The sequence below is a fragment of the Amblyomma mixtum genome, chromosome 7 (assembly GCF_055824585.1).
Source record: "Amblyomma mixtum isolate Tamu chromosome 7, ASM5582458v1, whole genome shotgun sequence".
NCBI lineage: Eukaryota > Metazoa > Arthropoda > Arachnida > Ixodida > Ixodidae > Amblyomma > Amblyomma mixtum.
In genome coordinates, this window is record NC_143018.1 from 112,404,020 (window position 1) to 112,418,782 (window position 14,763).

The following is a 14,763-nucleotide window of genomic DNA, read 5'->3' on the forward strand; positions in this document are numbered from 1 at the left end:
CAAATGGGTTTTGTAAGCTCACTGTATGTACCCTGAGCTGACAGCCTCTACAATGCACTAGTGTCGTACAGAGCAAACACCATGACCTCCTGCTGTGACGCCAGAAGTCAGTTCAATGTCCTCCAGCTGCATCAACAGAGTTTGGTTTATGGGGTTTAACGTCCCAAAGCGACTAAGGCTATGAGAGACACCGTAGTGGAGGGCTCCGGAAATTTCGACCACCTGGGGTTCTTTGACGTGCACTGACATCGCACAGTACACGGGCCTCTAGAATTTCGCCTCCAAAGAAATTCGAGCCGCCACGGGCGGGATCGAACCCGCGTCTTTCGGGTCAGTAGCCGAGCACCATAACCACTGAGCCACCGCGGTGGCGCATCAACAGAGTACACTGCTCCTAAACTTCTGCATCAATACTTACTTACTTAGGGTTACTACAAGTGAACCCCCTCATAACAGACACGTGCTGGAGAGCAGCTTTTGTCTCTCGCATCAGTGGTCTCTTAAAAGCAAGGTTCCGCATTTTCATTATTTACGGACCTGCCCCTACTTTGATGCTGCCACTCAGCGAATAAGACTTTGCCAAAAGAAGGCCGTAGGCATGCTGTGCTAACTCATTGGGTGCAAAAGTTGCTATTTTAATTTGTCTGCTTGACATACTGCCACGTATCATTGCAGTGTGTGTTCGTTCACGCTCAAGGCAGCAGGAAAGGGTCGCTATCACTTTTGTTCGGGGCGCGAGAAGCGACCAGACTAATCTCGATTGTTCGCAGCCATGAAAGGCTGCATCTAGGTTTTTCTAGATTACCGTAGATGATCTTGACCTGTTATCTGGAAGTTTCCTTGCCGGTTTTAAATTGAGCGATGCCGCGAGCGGCGGACATTCGTAGTTCGACGATTGACGAGCACGCTTGTTGCTTACGCCGTCACCGAGTGATCCAGTTCTTTTGCGGGCGCAAGTCAGCCCAAATAAAGAGCTTCGTTTGCAAGTCTTTCTTGTGTCTTCCTGACCACTAGACTGCCGTCACTACACGTGACATCTGGTGGAGGTGCTGGGTAGCCTTCCATGTACCGGACACCCCCAGCAAGTCGCGACGCCAGCCCTTCGAGTCATTCACCGCAGGACCTGAGTCCAGTCCATCGCGCAAGCCGACGTCTGCTAGGAGACGCACCTGAGTTCGGGATTCTGCCTGACCCTACCCGGAAACGAAAGCCAGCAGGAACGTCCACCATGAGCTTGCCCCAGCCGACGGCTCCAATCATTCTTCACCAGCCCCGGGTGCCACCAACCTTCGACGCTTCGCCTGGCGCCGACCCCGAAGAATGGCTGGAACAGTTTGACAGTGTGGCTACCTTCAACAACTGGGATGATGCTACGAAACTTAGGTACGTCTTCTTCGCCTTGGAGGGACCAGCAAAAGTCTGGTTTGAGAATGAGGAAGCTAACCTCACGAACTGGGAAACCTTCAAGGAGCAGCTTCTAAAGACCTTCACGAACGTTGTGCGAAAGGAGAGAGCCCAGCAGCTGCTACAGTCTCGCATACAACACCCAAACGAGACCGTTGCTGTGTACACTGAGGAAATGAAGCGTCTCTTCCGGCGTGCCGACGCAAACATGAAGGAAGAAGAAAAAGTAAGGTTGCTCATGCGAGGAGTTAAAGAGCAACTCTTTGCCGGCCTCGTCCGAAACCCACCGAAAACTGTCGCGGAATTTGTAGAAGAGGCATCCACGATGGAAAAAACTCTGGATGCCCGAGCCCGCCAGTATGACCGCCAGCAGCGCATTTTCTCAGCAAGCTGCCTGGACACCGCTAACAGCAATGACCTGCGGGATGTTATACGTCAAGTTGTGCGAGAGGAGCTCCGACGATTGGTGCCAACGGGAACGCAGCCGCAAATTTCATCGCTCACGGACGTCATCAGGGACGAGGTTCAACAGGCCTTGGGTGTGACGCCGACACCCACGCAGCCTCTGCAGCCCCCAGCCATGACTTACGCCGCAGCTGTGCGCCGTCCTGCCCCTCGACGACGGGACCCAAGCCCCTATCGCCCTCAGCCAGCTGCGTTGGACCGCCGCCCTCTCGCCCCAACACGCCCGTCCTACGAGCGACGCGCGCAGCCGAGGAAATGCGACGAGTGGAGAACTCCCGACCAGCGCCGCCCACTATGCTTCCACTGTGGCGAAGCCGGTCACGTCCTCCGGCACTGCCCATACAGAAGACTGGGCATCCGAGGGTTCTCTTACGACGCTCCACGACCCCGACCCGGCCAGCGTCCAGCCGAAATCGAGGAGTTTTTGCGTCGGGAAGAATACTCATCGCCGAGCCGCCTATCACGTTCCCCGTCGCCATCGTCCCCGCGCTTTGTATCTCCAAGCCGAGGTTACGCCATGCGTGGACGCTCCCCCAGCCCCCGAAGGTTAAACTAAATAAAGCAGCCTCTGGAGGTGAGGTTGCTTCTAAGCACAATGATAAAGATCCTCCATCGACGAGTACTCAAGACCATACCTCAACTACGACGACAACACCGACGACGACAACACCGACGACGACAGCTCCGACGACGACGACACCGACGACGACGACGACGACGACGCGGCCAGACTTGAAGCTTTTACCGTTGCCCAGTGAAGTAACGTCGCAGTACGCCCACCGCAGCCTCACTACTCGACGAAGCCGAGATCGTACACCGAAGACAACGTGCAATGCGAAAACGCGAACAAGTGACCTTGAAGTTATGATCGACGATCACGCGGTTACTGCCTTGGTGGACACCGGAGCTGACTACTCCGTCATGAGTGGGCCACTCGCTGTCCGACTCAGGAAGGTAACAACAACTTGGGATGGCCCGCTGATCCGCACCGCAGGTGGTAACCTGATTACGCCGTCAGGACGCTGCACCGCGAGAGTTACTGTAAATGGGAGAACCTACGCGACAACCTTTCTGATCCTACAGCAATGCTCGCGAGACGTGATTTTAGGAATGGACTTCCTGAATGAACATCGGGCGATCATCGACCTTCGATCCAAGTCGATCAAGCTTTCCACGGACAAAGCCATATCTGCAGCGACGACAGCGACTCATCGCGTTGCCTTAAACGTCCTTGACGAAGTACTGAGCGTGCCGCCCCGATCAAGTGTCTTCGCCTGCATAGGTACTGGAGACGTCGAAACTGCCGAAGGCGTCGTCGAGGGGAACACCCAGTTACTCCTTGATCGAGCACTGGGCGTCGCAAGGGGAGTCGCCCAAATCCGAAATGGCCAAGCCCAGGTGCTGCTAACCAACTTCACCGAAGAATACCGGCATCTAAACAAAGGTACGACGATCGCTTTCCTCGATGAGCTGGCAGACATCAGAGACATATGTGCCCTACCCGACCAACCCCTAGAACCATCTAACCAAGGCCATCAACCAACGTTTGATATCAACCCGGCATTACCACGGAGCAGACAAGAACAAATACGCAGTCTTCTTCAAAAGTACAGCGATTGCTTCTCATCAGCATCGAATGTGCGAAGAACCCAGCTTGCCAAGCACCGCATTGTCACAGACGAACACGCCCGACCACTGCGACAGAGCCCCTACCGCGTATCGCCGCTAGAACGCCAAGCTATTCACAAGCAAGTTGAGGAAATGCTACGTGACGACGTCATCCAGCCATCAAGGACCCCCTGGGCAGCACCGCCGCCTGAACAGCATTACGAAGAAGGATGTCTACCCCCTCCCCCGCATCGACGACACACTGGATCGGCTATGCAACGCTAAGTACTTCTCATCGATGGACCTGAAGAGCGGCTACTGGCAAATTGAAGTCGACGAAAGAGATCGCGAGAAGACTGCGTTCATCACGCCAGACGGACTCTTCGAGTTCAAGGTGATGCCATTCGGCCTCTGCTCTGCACCAGCGACGTTCCAGCGAGTAATGGATACGGTGCTCGCAGGCTTGAAGTGGCAGATTTGCCTCGTCTACTTAGATGACGTTGTTGTCTTCTCCTCAAACTTTGAAGACCATCTCAGAAGGCTTCGGATAGTGCTGGAAACGATCAAGTCTTCAGGCCTGACACTGAAACCAGAGAAGTGCCACTTCGCCTACGAGGAGCTGCTGTTCCTTGGTCACGTCGTAAGCAAGGATGGAGTTCGCCCAGACCCCCACAAGACGGCTGCGATCGCAGAGTTTCCACAGCCTAATGACAAGAAAGCTATAAGCAGATTCCTTGGATTGTGCGCTTATTACCGGCGATTCGTCAAGAACTTTTCGCGCATCGCTGAACCTTTGACCCAACTTACCAAGGCTGACGTGCCTTTTAAATGGGAAAGGCCGCAAGAGGAAGCTTTCGACGAGCTGAAGCGCCGCTTACAGTCCCCTCCTGTGCTCGGGCACTTTGATGAAAACGCCGAAACCGAAGTTCATACCGATGCAAGCAGTGTGGGCTTAGGAGCAGTCCTCGTTCAGAAAAATGGCAGACAGGAGAAAGTTATCGCGTACGCTAGCCGTTCACTGTCGAGAGCCGAAGCCAACTATTCGACGACAGAGAAAGAATGTCTCGCCATTATTTGGGCCACGTCGAAATTTCGCCCCTACCTATACGGACGACCATTCAAGGTTGTGAGCGATCACCATGCTCTCTGCTGGCTGGCCAATTTGAAAGATCCCTCCGGCCGCCTTGCTCGATGGAGCCTGCGTCTTCAAGAATTCGACATAACTGTAGTCTACAAATCTGGCCGCAAACATTCCGATGCAGACTGCCTATCGCGAGCCCCTGTAGACGCAGCACCGGAAGAAGAAGACGACGATGCTTTCCTAGGACCGGTAAGCGCCAGCAGTTTCGCGCAGCAGCAGCACTCGGATCCTGAGTTGCAAAGCCTAGTTGATTATTTGAAAGGCAAGACAGCATCGCCTCCCCGGGAGTTCAAGCGCCAACTGTCGTCCTTCGTCCTTCACAATAATGTCCTCCTGAAGAAGAACTTCGCGCCCAACAGGACAGTACATCTTTTTGTCGTGCCCAAGAATCTTAGGCAAGAAATTATGCAGGCATGTCATGATGAGCCGACTGCAGGACATCTCGGGATTGCTCGCACGTTGCACCGCATCCAGGAGAAGTACTATTGGCCGCGGCTAGCTACCGACGTTTCCCGTTACGTGAAAACGTGCCGTGAGTGTCAGCGACGCAAAACGCCTCCGACTAGACCAGTCGGACTCCTCAACCCCATACCACCTGCAACTAAGCCCTTTCAGCAAATAGGAATGGACCTTCTCGGCCCCTTTCCGACTTCATCATCAGGTAACAAGTGGATCATCGTGGCCACCGACTACATGACCCGATACGCCGAAGCAAAAGCGTTGCCTAATGGTACCGCAACAGAAGTCGCAAATATTTTTGTCGAGCAAATTCTCCTGCGACACGGCGCCCCCGAAGTGCTCATCAAAGACAGAGGGACGGCATTTACAGCGGAGCTGACGCAAGCCATTTTAAACTACAGCCAGACAAGCCATCGGAGGACAACTGCCTATCATCCACAAACCAACGGACTCACAGAGCGTCTGAACAAGACCATCGCAGACATGCTCTCCATGTACATCGACGCCGAACACAAGACGTGGGACTCCATTCTGCCCTACGTGATCTTCGCGTACAATACTGCCATCCAGGAGACAACCAGGTTTACCCAATTCCAGCTGGTATACGGCAGGAAGCCCACGACAACACTCGACGCAATGCTCCCGCACGTTTCTGACGAAGACAACCTCGACGTCGCCGCCTACCTTCATCGCGCCGAGGAAGCCCGAAGACTTGCGCGGCTTCGCATTCAAGACCAGCAGCACACCGACGCCCGACGCTACAATCTGCGCCGACGAGACACGCATTACAAGCCAGGTGATCGTGTTTGGATATGGACGCCAGTTCGCCGCCGTGGATTGAGTGAAAAGTTGCTGCGACGCTACTTTGGCCCGTACAAGGTTCTCCGTCGCATCGGTGACCTCGACTACGAAGTCATCCCCGACGGCACGACAGCATCTCAGCGACGCCGCACACGCCCGGAAGTCGTACATGTCGTACGCCTGAAGCCATATTATGAACGCTAAAGGACTGGAAGTTTTCATTGTCCGTGTTTATTCTCATTTTAAAGCATCGAGACGATGCTTCTTTAGAAGGGGGGTAATGCCACGTATCATTGCAGTGTGTGTTCGTTCACGCTCAAGGCAGCAGGAAAGGGTCGTTATCACTTTTGTTCGTGGCGCGAGAAGCGACCAGACTAATCTCGATTGTTCGCAGCCATGAAAGGCTGCATCTAGGTTTTTCTAGATTACCGTAGATGATCTTGACCTGTTATCTGGAAGTTTCCTTGCCGGCTTTAAATTGAGCGATGCCGCGAGCGGCGGACATTCGTAGTTCGACGATTGACGAGCACGCTTGTTGCTTACGCCGCCACCGAGTGATCCAGTTCTTTTGCGGGCGCAAGTCAGCCCAAATAAAGAGCTTCGTTTGCAAGTCTTTCTTGTGTCTTCCTGACCACTGGACTGCCGTCACTACACGTGACAATACGCTGTTCCCGAGAACACTTCACGCCTTCCACTGCACTGTAGCTCCACACATTGGCGAGCTTTCTTGCAGAAACTTGCTGCAGAGAAGTACAGTGGATTTCCATGAGCTGCCCCAAAAGCACTAAGCACATGCGACTTCGTGCAGCTTAGTGGCCCTTCTTGCCTGCCACTGACTGCCAAGGTTCGCTTGCTTTCATTTGGTCAAGCACACAGACATGTAGACAGATTTTATTGGCGTCCTTTTTTCAAACAGGGTGGTGGCAAGTGCCACCTGATCTACCTGTAAATTAAAGTAGTTGTTTTATTTAATTCGCACTTTTAAAAAATCTTTAGTCCTATTATGATTCTTTGCCATTCTAAGCTCTTTTTCTTCCAATGGTCGAAGTATATTATTTTGATTTCCGTGATGGCTTATACAATTTTTCTATTCCAGTTAAGCACTGCCACCGAGTGCAAAAGAGGAGGAACTTTATGAGAACGAATGAGAACACGAAAGCATAGATTCCCATCTGTTCTACTGCACAATGGCATAGCGCAGCAGTGCATTTCTGAGTGTGTAAGAATTAACAGCCCAGAAACCATTTGCCATCTCCCCTGGGTGTGTGTTACCACTGAGGTTAGATTATAGAATCCTTTTATGCCAAATTCACGGTTCAAAGAGCCGCGAGACGAGCTGGCAGGAGTAACCAGGAGTTTGGGTGCTGTACACCCTTGAGAGAACGAAATCACGTGTTGCTCACCCGTGCAGCAGAGGACGGCTCGATGGTGGAGCGCCTGTCCTTGGCAACACGCAGGGCGCGAAGCACGTTCACCGTGTCCAGCTCCTTCTGGGTCGCCTTCTGGCCATCCAGCACCACCTGCACCATGGTGGCAGCCCCCGGTCACCTACCCCCTGCCGGTGCCAACCACTGGGCACCACTTTGGGCACATGAACTAGCCCCTTTTCCAACCTACCTCCCATCGGTGAAACCACTGGGCACCACTACCGACACTTTGGGCACATGAACTAGCCCCTTTTCCACAAGATGTAGCACCCGCAAAGCTGGCAACACAGAACTGGTGGGTGTGAGTTTGTCCCATATTTATTTATTTACTTATTTCATAATACTGCAGGCCAATAGATTGGCCCATGCAGGAGGGGCTATACAAGGCATTGAAAATGATAAATACAAAGAAAATACATGGGGTTACAAACAATGAGCAGAATAACAAAACACAACGCTCATTCACTCGATAAAATGCTTCTCAAGAGCTGTACTAAAATTTGAGGACTGGAAAATGGCCTCGGGAAGAGAGTTCCAGTCAGAAACAGTCCACGGGAAAAAAACTGTGTTCGAATGAGTCAGTCTGTGCAAAAATGGGTTCCAGCAAATGAATTCATGAATGGTGTGTTCGGCGCGACAATTGTTTGAGAATTACAGGGCGGGGTATGTTTAGTTTATGTGTTAAAAGGTGATGCATAAACAACAGATGGGAAATTTTTCTGCGTACTTCAAGTAATGGAATATGGTTGGTTTTCATTAGTGTTTAGGTGACTGGTCGCAGACTACCACAACGGCATACCGAACACAGCAGTGCCCTGCATCCTTTGTGCACTGAGACAGGTGCAAGCAGATGCCGACTGCACCTGTCGCAAACACAAACTGTGCATGCACGGCACAAGCCAGTATGTCCAGTCAGTGGAGCATAGGAAAGGGCACAAGAGGACAGGCATGGCTGGTGGCAGATGCAGCATTTCTATTGCCAGGGATGCCCTATGGCCCAAGAACCTAACACAATGCACTGAGAAGAAGCACCTGGCCTTGCTGGGCCACAGAGTGATCACTTCTTAGCTGGATCACTCGTTTCAGACACCTTTGGAACATGTAAAACAACCAAGGTGCATAGATGACTTTTATGCGTAGCATATTGCAATCACTCAGTTCAGCCCTTGGGCGCGGCCGGGCAGCCACCAAACCACGTGACGTGACGTCACCAAACCACTTAAAAAAAATTTAAAGAAAAAAAAAAAGAAGAAAAAAAGACGGCTGAGCATGGTGGCGGTTGCCACCTCCCCGTTTCAAAGGGGGCGCTCCTATCCATCCATCCATCCATACGTCACGGAGGAAAAGCTGCTGAGAAAATCGAGTGCCGCCAAGCAATACCTCGCGCAAAAAGACCGCGCAATATGCAACGCATTCTTGGCTTAACCAAGCTAAGCCTGGGCATTTTTTCACTCTCTCCTTGCACTCACTCAAGTACCACGATTCACCGAAGCAAGCGTAAACTCACCAAACAACAAAGAAAAATGATGTTTTATAACACTGACATTTTAAGATGCAACTTCTCTTCGTACTTTGGCAGGTGTACACTTATTTCTATGAATTGTTACGACTCCTCCTTGGCAGACGGGGTTCTTTGGAACCCTTGACTATGACTAAAACATCTCTCATTTCAACGTCCTCAACACACTAGCCATAACAAGAGAACCCCTGTTTAACACGCAAACTTCATTACAGTCAAGGCTCCCTTTTTTTTTTCCATTCCCTGCTCACCAGGGTCCTTTCACTGCCCTCTATTCTTCAATTATTTCCTAACTGCCCACGCTTCATTCTTTCCATGCTTGTAGCAACTCTTCTCGCCTGTGTATGCTGCACGCTTCACCTCAATGGCCCAAGGGTGTCAAGAAGTTTGTTTTTCCTCGCAGCTCAGGAGCCTGGTGAGCGAGATTGCTGCGCGTATCTCAGAGAACAGAGAAACAAAAAAATCTTGCGATATTCATGGCTCAGCTCCAAATACAACATAAGGCGCTCTTCGAACCAGACAATTTCAGTGGAAACAAAAAAAAGTCAAATTCCACAAAACACTCATTACATTCGAGCAAATGCGGTAATACTGCCTTCACAAGGTGCCAATATCGTTTAAGTCTTCCCATGGGAGAGTGGCAGCACGTTACTGCCAGAGCCGTGGCGCCTGAAATGCTATTTTTCTTGTGCGGGTGGGGCAGCAAGCAAGTCTAGACATTGGCAGAACTTCATTCGTTACTAGGTTCTACCTTTCAAGTGAATTAAGAAAAATAAATCCAATTCCCAACATTCTACAGCGGGATACAGCTTAAACAGCAGCTGGCAACACTGGTCCATGGTCCGTGGCATCCTGTATTAATCCGCTGTTTGTGAACAAAATCAACTTTCTAAAAGTGTAACTCTATATTAATCAAGCCAGAGACATCAATCTTTTTTGCGTATATTTTTTCTCATAGTAATTTTGGTGTTTAGCCAACAAGAAAAGCCTTAACAACAGTTTACTTTTTGTCACGGAAGAATTCTGTTCGGTGGTTCTGAATGTGGGTGGAGCTTCACTGCAAACTTTATTCTGATTACATCGTTCTGACGGAGTTTTACAATGTATTCATATGGCTATGTGCTGCCAACACGGCTCAGTAAGTGAAAAACGATCATGGGAAGGCTGTTAGAAGCATTCCATCGCCATATCGAATGTTCCCCCGAATGAGAGTTCGATAAAAGTGAACAGTAGTGCTAGTCTTTTGCACAGAATTTTCAAGAAGATGTTCTGATCGTTTGATATGAACAATAATTCGATATATCCACAATCAATTGCACATATGGGCAACAAAACACCTATAATCACACCCTCTAAGAATGTGCAGTGCTATTTGGTGATGCCAGCAAGACATCCGTGTGCGTCTTACAGCAACAATGGTTCTTGGTTGACCAGAGCCAGCAAAGCAAAGCATGCTTTCTTTGGTGTTCGATAAGCCAGCTTGCTTTAATTAAAGTCTTTGCGTGCCTGTCACCATAACTACATGACTCCTGTAATAAGAGAGTAATTACTCATTGGCATCCACCCAAGCACAGCCATACGGCTACAAAGGAAAGCTATACAGCTTTCTCGGAAACTTCGTAGTTAAAGAAAAATTCGTCCTGGTCCGGGGTTCGAACCCGGGACCACCGCTACACCGGAGCAGTCGCTCTGCCAACTGAGCTAACCGGGACAGTAAGCTCATGGTAGGGCGAGAGCGAATTGATCAATAACTTGAAGTGGGAACAGTGTTGTTTGACCAACACTGTTCCCACTTTGAGTTATTGATCAATTCGCTCTCGCCCTACCATAAGCTTGCCGTCCCGGTTAGCCCAGTTGGTAGAGCGACTGCTCCGGAGTAGCGGTGGTCCCGGGTTCGAACCCCGGACCAGGACGAATTTTTCTTTAACTACGAGGTTTCTGAGGAAGCTGTATAGCTTTTCTTTGTAGCCGTATGGCTGCGCTTGGGTGGATGCCAATGAGTAATTACTCCCTTATTACAAATTTACTCCACCTTGGGGGATTCCCCTAAACATTTGACCTACATGACTCCTGGTTCAGAAGCAAACTCTTCCAGCTTTGGAAAACCACTGGACATGGTTCAGAACCTACAAGAGGTTAATGATGATAGGCTGCTAGGCTCACAGAAGGGTTTCCGGCTAGAACATCATGACGGGGCTCAATGAAAACGAACAGATGACGTGGGGAGGAGTTTCCCCCACGCGTCGGGGAAGGGTCCCACCTCGGAGGCCCTCTGCCCGAAGAGGAGCAGTGCGTGGGGCCGGTAGTCGAGCAGCTGGGTGACGGGGTTGCCCCGCAGGTCCACACTCTCCAGGCAGGGCAGGGCCCCCACGTGGCCCACCTCGGACACCAGGGAGACCTGGTTGCGCGACACGTCCAGCTCCACCAGGGAGTAGAGCCGCGACAGCCCTGCACACAGGGCACGCATCCAAGCCATGTTCAACGGCAATGACTGCCTGGTGAAATCTTCTCGAGAATGCACCAAATGCACCATTTACAGCAGTTCTGAGAATGCCAAACAGTGGGCTGCACATCATCCAAGCGTTTGCATTGTAGGAAGGCCCAGAACACATGTGGTGAATAAAAAAAAATGGCACGAGTTGAGGTCTACGACTACTGTAGTCAAAACTGTAATAGGATTAAAAGCCTATTTGCTGAAAGAGTAACAAAAAATTGCACCTCTCCCGTAACCGAGAGTAGAGTAAGCATGAAATGTTTATGGGCCTAACACAGGCTCCATTGCTCGGCTTAAGCAGCTGTGACGGTGGCGGCATTGAAATCCAGGACGATGCAGAAGCGTACACGGACACGACGAGACGCAGGCCTGACAAGAATGTGCAGGGTGGTCCACTCTAAGTGCGAACACAGCTCCACGTGGCCGCGCTCCGCGGAGCGCCAGCGGATCCGGCGCGTTCGCGCATCAAAGCAAAGCCGCGCAGGTGCACAGGGGCCTGGGGCAGGAGCTTCGTGTCATCTGCTACAGCGCTGCGCCTGCGCGCAGCTGCTAACAACACGAAGCTCCCCCGGGCCCCTGTGCCCCTGTGCACCTGCACGGCTTTGCTTCAATGCGCAAAGCCCCTAGGAGATCAAGCATGACAACGAAGTGTATCGTGGCATTTATGTGCTTTTCGCACGCGTTATTAGAAATCGGAAATTATAATTCCGTGCATTATCAAATGCACAGCTCGAGTGATATCTTGATGAACATTGAGAAGACACTTGCAGCAGTTATTTTTTGTGACTCGTTTGGAGAGCAACCGGCGCTTGCATGCCGGTCCCGTAGGAGGGCTTAGAGAGTCTCGTTTAAACTCGTTAAATCTCGTACAGTGCCCGGATGCTCTCGTTTCAGAGCCCGGATGAGTGGAATTCAGTGCCCGGATGTTGGCTCTCGGTCTCGGCGTGACGTCACCACACTACCGAGTCTTGGCGTGACGTCACCACACTACCGACAACGGGAGCTAAAAGCATTTCATGCTTAAAAAAATTGCTACGTTTTTGGAAGTTGTGTTGCGTTGTGGTGGGTTTAGTGGCGCATAAGCATCTAAGGCTATCATGCGCCAAGCTCAGGGTGTAGGGAAATCGATTTCTGTAGAAATTTACTTAAAATTGAGCAAGATCGGTGGTGTAAAGAGCCTAAAATATTACTTGCTACAACACTGGAATAAAAATTTTGGAGATGTTAGTATTAAAACCTTTAAAGAAGGTCGAGTAACCTCAGTGGCAATCCTTGGCTGGGCAAGGATCCCGAGGCTCCCAACCAATCAAGTAAAAACCCCAGCATTCTTCTCGAGAATGAGAAGACGGCTGAGGTGTAGTACTTGTCTCACACCCAGTGTGTGATGCCAATGTTCTAGAACCAAGCCATAATCAAGGGCACAGCTGTTCCCACACTCGACTCAAGTAAACCCTGTCAAGGAAGGACGACCATTCTCACCTCAATTATTCAGTCCGAATAATCATAAATGACTAAAAGTTCTGTTCACTAACTATGCATTCAACAGAAAGGTAAAAAGCTGAAGAAAGCACTGCATTAACGATGAAAGTGCACCGAGCTTCTCTCAATACTTTCTTGGTTCTAGAGTAAATTACGATTGTGCATATGGCTCAAAATTTCCTTGATTTAAAGGTGCACTGAAGAGGATTCTGAACTTGTCTTTTTGCCATGGGAACTCGATCTACACGTTCCTAGCATTCTTAGAAACTGCGACTTATTGCCCTGTGTGGCTGATTTCCCTAATTAAATCGAATTTACGTCCGGCTCCCGCCTTTTTTTTTTAATTCTCCCTCGTACGCTGGGCGGAGTTGACCAACGCATGAAGTTCCTTCCAGCCAGCTCCGTGGAGGCTTTGCTTTCACTTTTTTTTTGTTTTTTAGGTTTCCATGAATAAATAGTTTCATTCGCAGATAATATAGCTGCAAAATAAGCCCGCAGAAATAAAAATACGCGCGGACTATTTGCTTCTACGGACTACTACGTATTACTCCGCCGATGGCAGAGCGGCAAGCCGCCACGGGACTGGCTGAAAGGCACTCCACGCATTGGTCGACTCCGCCCACTGTACGAGGGAGAATTAAAAAAAAAGGGCGGGAGCCGGACGTTAATTCGATTTAATTAGGGAACTCGGCCATACAGGGCAATAAGTCGCAGTTTCTAAGAATGCTAGGAACGTGTAGATTGAGTTCCCGCGGCAAAAAGACAAGTTCAGATTCCTCTTCAGTGCACCTTTAAGCTCATAGTTTTTCAGTGCAACGGCACACGGCCAAAGAAAAGAAGCAGGAAGAGAAGCAGGACGAACACAGCGCTGTGTTCCAAGAAGCCAAAACCTAAATGTCAAAGCACAAAAGAGTGAATGAAACTGAGAATGAAAAAGAGTGAAGTGATACCTAGAAATCAAGTTTGGAAGCTTGTGCCTTTTCAATGCCAGCGCCATAGAGCCATCTCTGCACTCCATTAGCAGGCTTGTTGTAATGACCTCGTCATCATGCGCTCCAGTACGCTCCAGCCAATCAAGTACTTGCTTACCTAAACAATGCCCACTTGTTTTTCAGATCCGATCAGGATTTTTCAAGCCCCCCAAAACTAAATTCACCAAGAAAGGTTTTATTTCAACTTCTCAACATCCAATTTAAAGCCACACGCTGGTTTTAGTTGGCATTTCTAGCATTTGTGGTATATTTTTTTATATGTCTGTTCTTAAGCACCAGTGCCATATTTAGACGTGTAGAGTTGTCGACAGAAACGTCACGCTTTTCAATTGGTCGAAATGGCCGTGACGCCACAGTGCACAAATTTCAAATGGGGCCAATTGTGCTTTGGCTAGTAACCATGCTACCAATTGAAGGGATGGTATAGTGATGCTCCAAGTAAGTGGGAATGAGTTTAGTTAACTGCTTAATTAACCAATTAGCCTAACTAACCCTTCTAGTCAGGCCAGATAAATAAATAAAACCGAGTAGGAAATTGGTCGAGTTGGGGAACCGAACCAGGGTCTCCGGAGTGCAAGACGAGCACACTAACCACTCAGTTTTTAAGCACCAGTGCCATATTTAGACGTGTATAAAAAAAATTCAGGGGGGCACTTTGTTGACTTAAAGTGCGGTGAGGTGAAAGCCTTTAGCGGGGTGTTGCTGCTCGTGTCAGTGATGTGTGTTTAAGATGTTTAGCTTCACCTCTAAGAGTGGAACACCACAGCGTCTTGTGACGCTACCAGGGAATCAGTCCACAAAACGCAGTCGCCCAAGGCTCTACGCCTTGCTCAAGGGTAGACTGGTTTTTGAGGAAAGGAAATGTATCTGTGTGGCATATCACGGTGGACACCCAAACCTCGCAGTAAGGAAGACACCATATTCACTAGGTGCGTCTTTGTTCATTCCAAACCATCGAGCTGGCATGGCGGACT

General features: G+C 50.0%; 1 protein-coding gene across 1 annotated transcript in view; it reads right to left on the minus strand.

Moving 5' to 3' along the window:
- LOC149337234 (nischarin-like) overlaps positions 1-14,763 on the minus strand; it is a 41,393-nt gene that overhangs the window by 10,721 nt on the left and 15,909 nt on the right. The window contains exons 8-9 of the mRNA XM_089553400.1: positions 11,085-11,272; positions 7,282-7,398 (exon numbers count right to left, since the gene is read on the minus strand). Coding sequence (XP_089409526.1) covers positions 7,282-7,398; positions 11,085-11,272 — 305 coding nt within the window. The remainder of the gene's footprint in view (positions 1-7,281; positions 7,399-11,084; positions 11,273-14,763) is intronic.